The sequence below is a fragment of the Neopsephotus bourkii genome, unplaced genomic scaffold (assembly GCF_033783945.1).
Source record: "Neopsephotus bourkii isolate Nb327-2 ecotype Australia unplaced genomic scaffold, CSIRO-AGI_Nbou_v1 NB_705, whole genome shotgun sequence".
Lineage (NCBI taxonomy): Eukaryota > Metazoa > Chordata > Aves > Psittaciformes > Psittacidae > Neopsephotus > Neopsephotus bourkii.
Window position 1 is genome coordinate 206,569 of NW_026901204.1, and position 14,910 is coordinate 221,478.

The 14,910-nt window shown below is 45.9% G+C and overlaps 1 protein-coding gene across 3 annotated transcripts in view; it reads left to right on the forward strand.

Annotated features, from left to right (window-relative positions):
* The window catches only part of FAM83H (family with sequence similarity 83 member H), a 28,696-nt gene extending 14,128 nt beyond the window's left edge, over nucleotides 1-14,568 (forward strand). For 2 of the 3 annotated variants that reach the window (XM_061353902.1, XM_061353903.1), the window contains exons 2-5: nucleotides 6,963-7,423; nucleotides 8,423-8,587; nucleotides 8,941-9,065; nucleotides 10,737-14,568. In XM_061353902.1, the coding sequence (XP_061209886.1) occupies nucleotides 6,977-7,423; nucleotides 8,423-8,587; nucleotides 8,941-9,065; nucleotides 10,737-13,377 (3,378 nt within the window). In that variant the 5' untranslated portion in view covers nucleotides 6,963-6,976 and the 3' untranslated portion in view covers nucleotides 13,378-14,568. Of the gene's footprint in view, nucleotides 1-6,554; nucleotides 7,424-8,422; nucleotides 8,588-8,940; nucleotides 9,066-10,736 lie in introns of those variants that run through there. The other variant, XM_061353901.1, reaches the window with a different exon arrangement.
* Nucleotides 14,569-14,910: the final 342 nt, after the last annotated feature.

Genomic DNA, 14,910 nt, shown 5'->3' on the forward strand with positions numbered 1-14,910 from the left:
GCATAAAAGCAAAGACAATCTGTTTGACAGTCACTCGTGAGGAAGGGCCCACATGGGCCATGCATTTCACAGAGCTCTTGCCCAATGTTTGCTGCCTGTGCAAAGTGTTTTTTTCACTTTGCTGTTCCAGGCATTCCTATATGTCAATTGCCAAAGGTTTAAGACAGAACGAGAAAGTACTTATACTCTTATGTATTTATGTGCTTTCTGGCATTATATATCATTTGAGGTTCCAGTTAACTTCACCTCTTCTGCTTAAATTGGCAGGGAAGTAGTTTGAAGCACTACTGAAAGAGAATCAGTCATTTTGTGCATGTCTTCTTATGCAAAACATGGAATAGATTCATTGTAGATAGCAGCACATGAGAAGCTGGAGGGAGATTATTGGGATGGTACCAATGCTAAATATTCACAGTATCACAGTATCACAGTATGTTAGAGATTAGAAGGGACCTCAAAAGATCATCTAGTCCAATCCCCCTGCCGGAGCAGGAACACCTAGATAAGGTTACACAGGAACGTGTCCAGGCGGGTTTTGAATGTCTCCAAAGGAGATTCCACAACCTCCCTGGGCAGCCTGTTCCAGTGTTCCATCACCCTCACTGAGAAGAAGTTTCTTCTCAGGTTTAAGTGGAACCTCTTGTGCTCCAATTTGTACCCATTACCCCTTGTCCTTTCATTGTTTGCCACTGAGAAGAGCCTGGCTCCATCCTCGTGACACTCCCCCTTTATATATTTATATACACTAATAAGGTCACCCCTTAATCTCCTCCAAACTATAGAGACCCAGCTCCCTCAGTCTCTCCTCATAAGGGAGATGCTCCACTCCCTTAATCATCTTAGTTGCCCTGCGCTGGACTCTCTCCAGCAGGTCCCTGTCCTTTTTAAACTGAGGGGCCCAGAACTGGACACAATATTCCAGATGAGGTCTCACCAGGGCAGAGTAGAGGGGAAGGAGGACCTCTCTCGACCTACTAACCACCCCCCTTCTAATACACCCCAGGATGCCATTGGCCTTCTTGGCCACAAGGGCACAGTGTCGGCTCATGGTCACCCTGTCGTCCACCAGGACCCCCAGGTCCCTCTCCCCTACACTGCTCTCTAACAGGTCGTTCCCCAGCCTATACTGGAACCTGGGGTTGTTCCTGCCCAGATGCAGGACTCTACACTTTCCCTTGTTATATTTCATCAAGTTATTCCCCACCCAACTCTCCAGCCTGTCCAGGTTTCTCTGGATGGCAGCACAGCCTTCTGGCGTGTCGGCCACCCCTCCCAGCTTAGTGTCATCAGCAAACTTGCTGATAGTACACTCAATTCCCTCATCTCAATTCCTGAGATACATCTTCACAGAAATTACCCATGCTTTTTATGGCTTACACAAATGCTGCAATACAAATACACTACATTATATATATATAAAATAGCATTCTTCATGCATGCTGAGAATTCATCAGCCTAGTACAGTTCTTGTTGCAGATCAGGGAATCAAAGCCCATCAATTAATAGAATCATAAAAATCATATAATGGTTTGGGTTGAGAGAGACCTTCAAAGAGCACCTAGTTCCACGGGCAGGGACCCCTTCCACTAGAGCAGGGTGCTCCAAGCCCCATCCAATCTGGCCTTGAGCACTGCCACAGATGGGGCAGCCACAGCTTCTCTGGGCACCCTGTGCCAGTGCCTCAGCACCCTCACAGGGAAGAGCTTCTGCCTAAGAGCTCAGCTCAGTCTCCTCTCGGGCAGGTTCAAGCCATTCCCCTTGGCCTGTCCCTACAGGCCCTTGTCCCAAGCCCCTCTCCAGGTTTCCTGCAGCCCCTTTAGGCACTGGAGCTGCTCTCAGGTCTCCCCTTCAGGAGCCTTCTGTTCTCCAGGCTGACCCAGCCCAGCTGTCTCAGCCTGGCTCCAGAGCAGACCTGCTCCAGCCCTCACAGCAGCTCCGTGGCCCCCTCTGGGCTCGCTCCAGCAGCTCCATATCCCTCTGGTGTTGGGGGCCCCAGGGCTGAACCCAGTACTCCACTGGGGGTCTCACTAGAGCAGAGTACATGCATTCCAGGTAATTCCAAAGACCTGCCAAGTGCTTTCCCTCTCTGGAGGCCTATTCAGTAAGTTAGTTTTCTCTTAAGAGTTGCAGAATGACAAAGATACTTTTTAAATTGAAGTCCTGCTTAGTTATCATTTACGCTGTCACAAACCAGAATGTGTCTACTTCTACCAAGGATTGTATGAAGAGATATACTCCAGTGTGTACACAGTGAGTGCAGCATGTATAGATGGTTGAAACTGCCACTCTTGTGTATCTTTACTATCCATGCAGCTATGACAAGTGTCCTGAGCATGTTGTTTCGTGCAAGCACTAGTGCTGTTGCTCTGGCACTACCTGAGGGCACTGAACTCCTGTGAACACACCGTAGCATTCATGGTGTGTACATAGCAGGCTGTTCACTCGGAGCTACAGCTGCTGCAATCATGTTCTCACAGAAGCATCCAGCCAAAGGTAGGAAATAATCAGATTCTTCCTGAACTTTGTTTCTAAAACAAGTATCTATTGAGGGGAATCAAGTAAATGACAGCTATACTTTGAAAGTGAGGAAACTCTAGACTATTCTCATGCTTAAGCTCAGGGTAAACTGGGGTGATCTTGTGAAAAAAGTTTCCTTGTTTCAGCAGTTTTCCTGACTTTCCTTGAGAGCAGTGTAATGGTCAAACACACCTATTGTAGCTATTGTTAAATTCATTGTGCCCACTTGTTAGGGACTTGCATTTATATCCTGGCAGGTCAAGAGTTACTTTGGCTTATGGTGGCAGAAGCATAGTTTCTGGTTTTTATTTCCCATAATCGTAGGATCAACCAGGTTGGAAAAGCCCTTTAAGCTCATCCAGCCCAACTGTGTGCCAGCACTGCCAAGGCCGCCACTAACCCATGCACTGAGGCCTTGTCTCCACGCTGTGTGAACACTCGCAGGGCCGGTGCCTGCAGCCCTGCCCTGGGCAGCCTGTTCCAATGCCTGAGCATCCTCTGGGGCAGGAATTGGTCCTCAGCTCCATCTAACCCTGCCCTGGTGCAGCTTGAGGCCGGTTCCTCTTGTCCCATCCCTGGTTCCTTGGGAGCAGAGCCCAGCCCCTCCTGGCTCCATCCTCCTGTCAGGCAGCAGTAGGGAGCGACCAGGACCCCCCTGAGCCTTCTCTTCTCCAGACTGAACCCCCCAGGTCCCTCAGCCCTTCCCCATCACCCCTGTGCTCCAGGCCCTGCACCAGCTCCATTGCCCTTCTCTGGCCCTGCTCCAGCACAAGTGTGTCTCTTGTAGTGAGGGGCCCAGAACTGGACACAGGAGTTGAGGTACTTTTTCAGGTTTGTGTGTCTATTTTGGAAGAAATTAAAACCACCAGAGGAGGCTTAGTAACTAGAACTGTGGCTGGACAAAGACGGGAGTGGTACACTCAGCCGCCTGCAGGTTCTTCCATGCAGAATTTGATGGTGCTTTCTCAGCATTAACTCCTAAGAAGGAGCTGGCTGAAGTCAGACTCGGCATTTTCCCTCCTCCGTTCTCTGCCGTGAGCCAGGGAGGGTGACGGAGCCCCTTTCCCAGCGCCGTTCGTCAGCCAGGGCCGGTGCTGCCATGATCGGTGCGCTCCAGCCCGGGTGTTGGCTGCGGAGCACAGGGCCTGTTCCCGCAGGTGGAGGCGGTGCCTGCAGCCCCGCCCGGCCCGGCCTGCTCCCGGAGCTCCCGGTACTCCGGCCCCGGCTCCCCGAGCTCAGCCTGATCGCTGCGCTGGTTCTCCTGGGGCTGGAGTCTCCGCACCCCGGCTTAGGTGGGAGAGAGGCCGCGCCGAGCGGCGTGAAGGCTGTTGGCCGAGGGCGGAGCGGGACAGCCGGCTCCTCGGAGGGCACTCACTGTGCCTTCCCCATTGCGCGTACGGCGACGCGATTCCCTCGGACACCGCGGGAGGAGACAGTGCCCGCCCGAAATCCTGGTCTCGTCCCGGCAGCGGTCAGGGCAGGGCTGCTCCATGTAGCGAAGCAGCGCAGGAGCCCCCCGAGCATTCCCACAGACCAGCGACCTTCCTGGGACCGTCTGTCCCGCGTCACACTGGAACCGCTGTGTTCATTCCAGGAGCCCCTCCAGCTCCAGATTTGTTTTCTCCCTGTGGCCGGTGGCTTAGAGAAATCCATGAGCAGCTCTGCTCTTGGAGCCAGGCTGAGAGAGCTGGGCTGGGGCAGCCTGGAGAACAGAAGGCTCCTTGAGGGGAGGCCTTAGAGCAGCTCCAGTGCCTAAAAGGGCTGCAGGAAACCTGGAGAGGGGCTTGGGACAAGGGCCTGTAGGGATAGGCCAAGGGGAATGGCTTGAACCTGCCCGAAGGGAGACTGAGCTGAGCTCTTAGGCAGAAGCTCTTCCCTGTGAGGGTGCTGAGGCACTGGCATAGGGTGCCCAGAGAAGCTGTGGCTGCCCCATCTGTGGCAGTGCTCAAGGCCAGGTTGGATGGGGCTTGGAGCACCCTGCTCTAGTGGAAGGGGTCCCTGCACATGGCAGAGGGCTGGTACTGGATGCTCTTTGAAGGTCTCTTCCAACCCAAACCGTTTTTTGATTCCATGAGGATTATTTTGCTTTTGCATCAAATATATTTCTTCACAGGTACTATTTTTCTTGCTTATTCATGAATATATTGACTACCACAAATCCTTAGGGAACTAAAGTGACTCCTCTTACCATAAAAACTACCCACTTCCCCCTGTGTTTTCTTGACCTACCTTTCCAGCCACAAATTGTGAGCTGGAGGAAAAGTGTCCTGACAAAGTATTGCTTGCCTGTCCTGTTTGTACATACTTGAACCACCCTAAAACATCCTGTGGAAGGAGTTCTGCAGATTACATATAATTGAGAAAAAATGTTTCTGGGTATTCAGTTTGAACCCATTACCTGCCAGTTTGTTATGTCCTTTTAATTCCTGTACGGGAGGAGAAAATGGACAGCTGTCCCTTGTGAGGTTTTGTAGATGGCTTCTCTGGACTAACAGGTCATAATTCAGATTTATAGCAGCCTTTTTCAAGATGTGAGGAATGAGAATTCCATATTCACAACACATTCAGGGGGTGAGTTCCCTCTGAATCTGTGGTGTTCTTTATTCCTTATCTAATAATGCTTAGCATTAGCCTACATTTTCCATTAAAGGTCTATCTTCTTCTTGATTTATTAACAATATTGAAGTAATTATATGAATAAAATATAAAATTAAGGTTGTTTCACTACGTTTTTAACATTATATTCCCCCTGCCATTTCTATTGTCCGGGCGGTATCATCAGTTTCTTCTGCTTCTGAAATTTTGTTCTTGTAGTTGGCTCTTACGATTCCTGTTCTGAGCAAGGTGGCATTATAAGCAGTTTGCTGTTGACATGACCACTCATCCCCTGTGGGTCATATCTGAGTATGTTGGTCTCTTATCCAAGAATGAAGGGAACTCTGGGAGCATTTCCTTAAAATGAAAGGCTAAAAACACTACTGAACCTGTTAAGAGCAGGTACACAGGAGACTCGACCACACCAAAATGGAGGTATACAGTGGACTGCATTTTATTTTTAGAGAAAAAAGATAGAGTAGGAAGATAAATCTGGACAATCCAGATTACAAATAAAGCGGTATGTACAGACTGTAAAGATTACTATCTATTCCAGTACTTCACACAGGGATATATTAGATTCAGTTCCTGCCTTTATATTAAGACCATATTTCTTTTCCTGTTCTATCATGCAGCTCTACTAGGAGTTGCAGTTTGAAGCAGGAGTAACTTGTGGGAGTTTGAGGTAGGAGTAACATAGCACTGATCTGTGCTATGCCCATAGTCAGGTAAGAAAGCTCACTCAGGCTTTATCTTGAAACTATTCTAGTGTTATACTTACAGCCGTTAACAAGAGTGACAGTACAGGCCTGAAATCTTTTTTCTTCCTCCCACATCCATGGCAATCCCTTCCTGTTGATCTAAGTTTGCATGAGTGGTCAAGGACAGCCACACTCCTTTTTTTCTTATGAGGAAGCTTCTGTTGGCATGTCAGTGCTGGGGCCACAGGAGGAGGATATTGACATTAATTGAGGGGCAGAAGCCAAAGTGTTTTGGAGCTCCTTGCAGATCAGCAGGATATTATTTACTGAGATGTATTCGTGGCACAACAAGCTTTTATTCCAAAACTTGGTTAAAATCAAATTTGTCTTTAGTCTCAATAGATTTGCTACAGACAATTGTTAAATAGCGAATATCAGCCCTGCCAGCTCAGATTTTTCCCAGCATGAAGAGCCTGATGAAGCAGTCGTGTCCCTTGGGTTTTATTTCTTCATGGATCTCATAAAAACTTGTCTGATGTCTGACTGTGTCACAGCAGCAGGATATCCTTATACTTGCCTGCATTTCACTCATACCCTGCTTCTATTCGTATGCTGAGGAGATTGTAACACCCAATTTCTAAGAATTTAGTGGATGCATTTGTATACATGCATATGCATTTTGGCTTAGTGCCATATTACATACAGTAAATAATTTGTGTAGCATTTTGAAATGAGCTTTAATAGAGTTCAGTTAATAACCAGCAGCATTGTTCTTTAGAGGTGTATATGTGGCAAGGTAGCTTTAAAATAAACCCACACATTTAAGCTTAGTGGCAGCCTGAAAAAGAAAGTTGGGAATTTAGCTTCTTAGATGCATCATCCCTGTTCATCACAGTGCTGCCTAATTTGATTTATTCTTTATTTTGCCCCAAACCATTTAATTGTGTTAAAGTAGGGCTGAAGTGATTACCACCTTTACGTAGTTTAAGGCTCCCCGTCCATTCAGGATGAAGTGTCTCAAACTTTACTCTGTGTGCTTTGAATCTTTTCTCTTTTGATTTTGTTATCACGGACCCAACTCTCACCATTTATGAGGATGGATGTGTTACTGGAGTGTAACTGCTCTCACTGTTGGTTTTTTTCTTACAGCTCTCCCTCCCCTCATGGCTCGTAGATCTCAAAGCTCCTCACAGGGGGACAATCCCCTTGACCCTAACTATCTGCCCCCCCATTACAAGGAGTACTACCGCTTAGCTCTGGATGTGCTTACTGAAGAGGGCAAAGAAAGTTACCAACGCTTCCTGACAGAGGAAGCAGCCCCTGATTTTCTTTGCAACTCAGAGGTGGACCACATCATACAGAATCTCCAGAAACCCCAATACGCCAATCAGGAAGGCAGCACAGACACTGCAGGTGACAATGACGTCGATGGATCCTCTGGGACATACTGGCCCATGAACTCAGACCTCGCTGTTCCTGAGCTTGACCTGGGTTGGCCAATGGTCTTTGGGTTCAGGGGAACAGAGGTGACAACCCTCGTGCAGCCACCACCCCCTGACAATCCCAGCATTAAGGAGGAGGCACGCAGAATGATTCGAGCAGCTCAACAGGTGAGAAGATGAAGAGCTTGACTTGAACAGAGATAAAATTATATGTGTGCAAAAGATGAACTGGAATGCATCAGGTCTGCTGCTAATTCGCTTAATTTTGTTCCCAGGACCTGACAAAGGGGAAGGATGAGTCTAAAACTATTGTTACTGCATCAAAGCTATCCTTTGCTCTCTGATTTCATGAAAAAGTGTGTAAAAGCCATGTGAAAACATTCCAAGAGTTCACAGAATCACTGAATAGTTGAGGTTTCCAACCTCAGCTCTGGAGACCTCTAGAGGACTAGACCTCTGGAAACAATCTAGTCCAGCCTCCCTGCTCAAAGCAGGGTTGATTGGAGTAGGTTATGTAGGATATGTTCTTGAGTATCTCCAAAGATGGATATGGAGACTCTACCACTTTTCTGGGCAACCAGTTTCACTGTTCAGTCACCTTTACAGTAAACAAAGTTTTTCCTGTGTTTAGCTGCAATTTCCTGTATTTCAATTTGTGTCTTGTCATTTCACTGGGTACCACTGAGAAGAGTTTGACTCCATTTTCCTTAGACCCTTCCATCAGGTATTTATGCTCACTGATAAGGTAAGTTTGGAAGGACAGGGAGATAGAGCTTTGAAGCTACTTCCCATATTAGCACCATATAGGTTCAGCTGTATCGTGACTGCCTGAACACTGGCCAGGAGGTTATCTAAAAATGGCAGGGCTGTGTTGGAGGGGGTGAACAGGTAGTGGCCAAGCAGCTTAATACAACCTTCCACTGTGTTTATGTTACCAAAAATATATGTGTTCTCATTGGATTATTGAGTAAGGGATTGCTCAGGGGCAGTGAGATTTTTCCTCACCCTCGTACACAGAATTGCACCTTAGATAGCAATTCTGTTTCCAGCTCTGGGGCCTAACCTTTAAATGAGAAGGTTTAAAAAGGAAGCTGAAATGGAGATACTGGCGCAGCTTGGGAATGTGAGCAGATGCAGATTGCTGTCTTTCTTACATTCTTTCCCTAGGTGGTAGCCATAGTGATGGACATTTTCACTGATGTGGATCTGCTGTTTGAAGTGCTGGATGCTGCTGCTCGCAGAGTGCCTGTGTACATCTTGCTTGATGAGATGAACTCTCAGCTTTTCCTTGATACAGCTGCTAAATGCAGAGTCAATCTTAACTATGTGGAGGTGAGCAAACCAAAGACCAGCCCTGTCTCTAATTCACATCCTGAAGGGGAAATGTCCCAGAATACAGGGGGCTGCTGTGACTGTAAAAAACTGAGAAAGAGTAAAGCAGGCCAGAGCCTAGTCAGAGATGAGTATGAAGAAAGCTGTGAGAGCTGGTACAACAATACAGGGATGAAGGCTGAGGAGACACTAATAAATGGTTTTATCTGTCCATGGTGTATGCAGACAGAATCACCCGCGCTGAATATAAGAATGGTGGCAGGATGGAAGTGATAAGAGCACGGGGAAGAAGGAGTGGCAGGGGGAAAGAAGTAACAGCTTTCAACTGAGCGAGTGCCTTGTCTGGTTTGCAGTTCCTAAGGGTGAGGACAGTTTCTGGCCCAACCTACTACTGCCGCACAGGGATGTCCTTCAAAGGCCATGTGAAAGAGAAATTCCTCTTGGTGGACTGCATGGTGGTGCTGAGTGGCAACTACAGGTGAGAAGCCTTGCAATGTTACATGTCCAGTTTCAGTGAGCAAGAGGCTGGGTAGTTGCTAAAGCAGTGCTTTGGCACTTCCAAACCAAAAGCATTGACAAAAGCTCTTCTCACTGAAGGATACTGAGCAGCAGTTTTCAGAAAAAATACTCCATTTTGCAGCGGAGGTAGATACACCAATTAAACAAGGCCACAAGCCCAGACACCTGAAGCCAAGCTTCCTTCACATCAAGGGTGTAAACCATCTGTAAAAATGATACACTAATTACAGGCTGTTGTGGCTTAACCCCAGTAGGCAGCTGAGACCCACATGGATGTGCACTTACTACTCCCAGCATGATGTGATAGAGAATGAGAAGGGCACACATGAGAGAACTTGTGGGTTGAGATAAAGACAGTTTAATAACTAAAGAAAACCTGCACACACAAGCAAAGCAAAGTAAGGAATCCATTCACTGCTTCCCATCAGCAGGCAGGTATGTAGCCATTTCAAGGAAAGCTTGACTTGGGAAGACAAAAGCCATAACACTGAATGTCTTCCTCCTTCCTGCACAGAATGGTTGAGGTTGGAAGGGATCTCTGTCAGTCATCTGGCCCAACTCACCCTGCTCAAGTAGGGTCACCTAGAGCCAGCTGCGCAGGACTGTGTCCAGATGTTTATTGAGTATCTCTAAGGAGGGAGACTCTGTAGTCCTGAGAAGCCTGCCAGAACCATCAAGGCATTCCCAGCCAAGCTGTTACCTAGATAGTCCTACTCAGCTGCACTGATGGATGAGCTTGTTCCATCTCAGATGCAAGATTCTGCATTTGCCTTTGCTGAATTTCATGAGGTTCCTGCCAGTACATTTCCCCAGCCCCTGCCTGGCACATGAACTGCACCATCTCCTCATTCTGAGGGTACACACTGCCCTGATGTCTAGTTCATTAATGACAGTGTAAAACACTATTTCCCCAAGCCCTGACCCCTGGAGAACACCACTTACTGTCCATAAGTCAGACTTCAAATTACTGACCACCACCTGTTAAGCCTGACAGTCCACACAATTTCCTGTGTACTGTCTGTCATACTCATACAGTCTAATGGTCCAGTTTGGCTAAAATGATACCTGAAGACTATGAAGACTATGCTGTCCCCTCATCCATGCAGCCAGACATCTCTTTGTAGAAGGCAGTCAGACTGGGTCAGGCACTGTTCGCCCTTGGTAAATCCCTGTTGTCTGATCCCAGTTGTCTTTCTGTTGCTCTTGTGCCTGGAAATGGCTTCCAGGAAGATTTGCTCCACAATTTGCCTTCAGGCTGAGGTAGGGCTGACTTGCTGTTGTTTCCTTTGCTCTTTTTAAAGTTGGCCGTAACATTTTAGTTATAAAAAAGCAATTACAACCCAAAGTAGTTGCAGGAACAACTACTTCGTACAAGGAGTACCACCAGCTTGCTCTCTTGCTGTTGTTACTACTGACTGGCTATTTTAGAACAGAGGTCATTTATTGCCTTGTAAAATCCTGTGCAAAGGTGTGATGCCAAATCTGTTCATAACTATGAGGTTTGGGAACAACAGTGTGCAATGAATGCCTGCCTGGGCAGTAAAGAGTATCGGGAGAATTTTCTTCAGGCAAGCAAATGGTTTCAAGTATGATGCTAATACACTGTCATTACTTCTGTTTCTCGTTGTAGTTTTATGTGGTCTTTTGAGAAGATTCACAGGAGCATTGCACACATCTTCCAGGGGGAGCTGGTGGCCAGCTTTGATGAAGAATTCCGAATTCTCTTTGCACAGTCAGAACCTCTTATTCCTCCAGCCAATGTCTTGGCAAAGGCAGACAACACATTTGCCATGACTCCCTTTGGCAATAACATGCCTTTCTTTCCAAGAAAAGCACCCCTGATGTTCCAAAGGGATGACAGTCTTTTTCCCTCCTTTATGGATAGAGTTGATCCAGACAGGTACTTCCTGTCAAATTTCAGGCGGGATGACATGTTGCGCCATACTGTGGAAGGGTCAGCTATGCGAATGTATAAAAAGGTAGAAATGGAGAATTCCCAGATGGATCCTGTCAGGGGTTTTCTCCGTTCCAAGCAACTGGAGTTGGATGCTTTTAAGAGACACAGTTTTGCAGAAGGAACATTTGAAAACTTTGCTTCTTCTAAGCAGTATGCCAGGCAGATGTTCTTGAACAACATGGATGAATTCAAAATCCAGTCTAGCCATTTTCAGAAGGACCAGTTCTACCAGTACCAATTTGAACATCCCCATCTTCCTGGCAGGCCTCAGGGACTCTTTGAGAGAATCCGAGGTGGTAGACAATTCAATGAGCTGGAAGACTATGGAGAGGGATCCAGATACCCTGAACTTGAATCCAATTTTCCACAAGAGGGTTTCCCCTTAAGACTGGATTATGTACCTTCAAATTCTTCCAGGGAAGTGAGACATGGCTCTGATCAGCTGAATCCCGCAGGGAACGGCCCAATGGGAATGGTGTTAAGAAGGCAGAATATAGGACAGAAATTTATTTGCCAGACTTCTCCTACACAGAAGCAAAGCCTGGAACAACGCCTGTTCTTACAAGACAAAGAGGAGGACCAAGATGAGGACAAGAACACACAGGAAAACAGAACAGGTTTACGTAACTGGAGGATTTCCTCATACCTGAGTGCATACCAGTCCGAACCAGAAGAAGGTCTTCCAATGCCTATGGAATCAGAAGCATATAATGATGTGCTTGGGGATACCCTCCCAAAGCACCCCACTGACCTCATCCCAGCATTCAAATCCCCTATGTCTTTTAACAAGTCACTGGGAATTGAAAGTGCCAAAGAATTTTCAGATCCTGATAGAGTATGTGAAGAAACCCCTATAATGAAACAAGATGCATTCAGGTCCAGAATAAATCCTTTGATCCAGAGGAGCTCAAGACTCAGGTCCTCTCTGATTTTCAGTGCTGCCAAGTTAGATCAGCCAAACACTGCAATAGAAAAGGTTCAGATGATCCAGAAAGAACAAATGTCCAGTGAGTTGACGAAAGACAATGAAACTATAAAGACAGCCACCTCATCTAAAGTGGCAGAACTTTTAGAGAAGTACAAAGCTGTGGGCAAAGACACAGAGCGAGCTACAGTCACTCATACCAAAGCTGTTTCCAGTTATCTACAGGAAGAATCACAGAATGCAGAGAAGAAATGCACCAAATCCGTGCAATATAAGATTCTAGAGAGTAGGGTACTAGAATCCAAAGACTCCTGCAGTACTTACAAAATGCATGGAGAAGCTGAAAGACCATTTGCAGTGGCCTCATCGTCCCCCCAGCTTATTGACACATTGAGTAAAGATCCCTTAGCACATATTGGAACTAAGGTGGACAAATTATCATCTCGGTTTTACCCCATAGAGAGTAAACCTGCTCTTCCAGAGAAGGAGAGTCTTATATTTGTAGGAGACACTCAAAAGTTGACTCTTCCAGAGAAGAAGGAAAGAGTGACATTCAAAGAAGACACTCAGAAATCAGTCAATACAGAACTGAAGAAACCACAGATTAGGACAAGTACCACATCAGTTCTTGAAAACTTATCTAGAAGTCAAGGATCTGACAGCTCTCTCAATAAATCTGAGGAAGACTGTTCAAAACAAGAACAAAATCCAATGGAATTTTTAAGAAAAGGGTCACTAAGGCTGAAGCAGTTTTTGAATCCAAAAGGTGAAAAGAAATTGGAGGAGGAGCCCACTTTGGAGATTGGAAAGTCTGATAAGCAAGCTGTGGTTCTCAAGCGATCTTCCATAGGGGACTGTCAGGAAATGATGGAGGAAGAAAAAACCCATAAATTTGCAACACCACTTCCTCCCAAAAGCAGCCAGCCCACACAGGGGAGATTTCCTTCATCCACAGCTAACATCCTCTATAGCAGCAACCTCCGTGATGATACCAAGGTGATTTTGGAACAAATCTCTGCAAACAGTCAGAAGAACAGAGCTGAACTGGCCAAGCAACTACCATCCACTAGTAATCCTGATCTTTCAAAGTCAACTACAAGCTTGGAAAGGAAAGGTGAGAAAGAGAAAAGCTGTAATATCCACAGGTCAGAGAGTTTTGGGAGCCAGAAACGAAATCTTCAGCGGCAACCATCAGAGGATAGAGATACCCTCCTGAAGAAAATGGAGAATATGCGGAAGGAGAAGCGAGTCTACAGTAGATTTGAGGTCTTCTGCAAAAAGGATGAACACACAAGTCAGAGTGAAGAGGAATATGACACAGATGCCAAAGACAAGAAGATGGGAAAATTCATGCCCAAAATCCTGGGGACCTTCAAGACTAAAAAATGATCATAGAAATACTATTTAATTCCATATAATCACTGACTGTCAAAGGGGAATGAGGAAGTAACTTGTTTATGATGGCTCTAAGCACCATAGGCAATACTCTTCATGGTTAGTGAGTGGAAATGTGTTCACCATTAGACTCCTGTGGCACAACTTGCCCATTGAGTCATGTGGTATCCACCATCCTTACCGCATTATGTTTCAAATAAAGTTATTAAATTGCCAAGATGCTTAAAACAAAGAAATAAAGTCAGAGTCTCTTTATATTATGCTCAGGGAATATTTTCAGCAAACAAAACAATTCCACTTTCAGAAGGAAAGAATAAAAAGTAGAAAATTCAAGACTTAAATTCAAGACTTAAGTTCAGTCCAGGAAAGGTACACACAAACACACGCACATGAACTGGAAATTTTGTTTAAAATTTAAAAAACAACTGTTTCTCAGGTACAGTTATCTCTTCTTTATATCTAATAATGAATCAAATGAGATAGGCACCTTTTTGAAGGTTTACAGGAGAAAAAAAATATTGTTAACAACTTTACCCCTATCTGTGGTCATGGTCCTGTCCAGCAAAACACGCTCAGCTCTTCTTTTTACCATTTCCTAAACCTGTTGGTTCTGGTTCTGTTGGTTTATTCCCTTATGTAGAATGGCTGTATTGCCCTAGGGGTGAGCTGAAAGTAGCAGCTGAAATGCCGTAAGAAAGGACATGGACATGCTATTAATGGAGAAAGACCTGGGTTCAGGACTCCTTTCAGCTGAGACCAGAGTTTAATGAAGCATCTAAAATGCCATCTTGGCCAAGTAGTAACTTTGCTGACAGTGTAACTCCAGTAAGTGATTGCAGGGAGGAGGGAGGCTCATTTGTTAGCACACTTGTCCATGTGAATACAGGGGAAGAAGAGACTCAGAACAATGGAAGGAATAAGGCAACTGGAATTTTCAAGCTCAGGCATGTTTTCTCTCATGTAGTTTGGTACCAAGCTTAACCATGCAGCTTAACCAGTCCAGATTAGCCTGTAGGTTCATGCTGTTGACTTACAGTGTCTTTGGATGGCAGAAGGTAGACACAGAGGCTATCATGAATACACTGTACATAACATTTAGTTCCTTAGCTTTTTTCTCCTCAGCTTGGCCTCTCTCAGCTTGGCATCCAGCAGGATTGCCAAACTGTTTGGTGGTTTTTTTGGTTTGTTCTTTCCCTCCTACCCCCCCCCCCCCCCCCTTGATCTTTGTACCATAGTCCAAAGAGATGTTCTCACATGGATTTCCCATTCCTGTTAGCCTGGGGCTCCTGAGTAGTCACTTTGTGACGCTAGCTGCAAGCTCAGCAAACCAGTTCAGATATGTGGCTGACAGATGAAGACAAGAGGCTACATCAATTCCTGAAGGTAACTTTAGTAGAGGGTTTCTAAAACTTCAGTTCCTTTTTGAGGATGCCAGCTCCCATGGTAGCAGGCTTTACACAGTTCAGCAGGCTTTATATAATTTACATATCTGTAACAATTACTGGAAACAAAGCTGAACTGTATTTT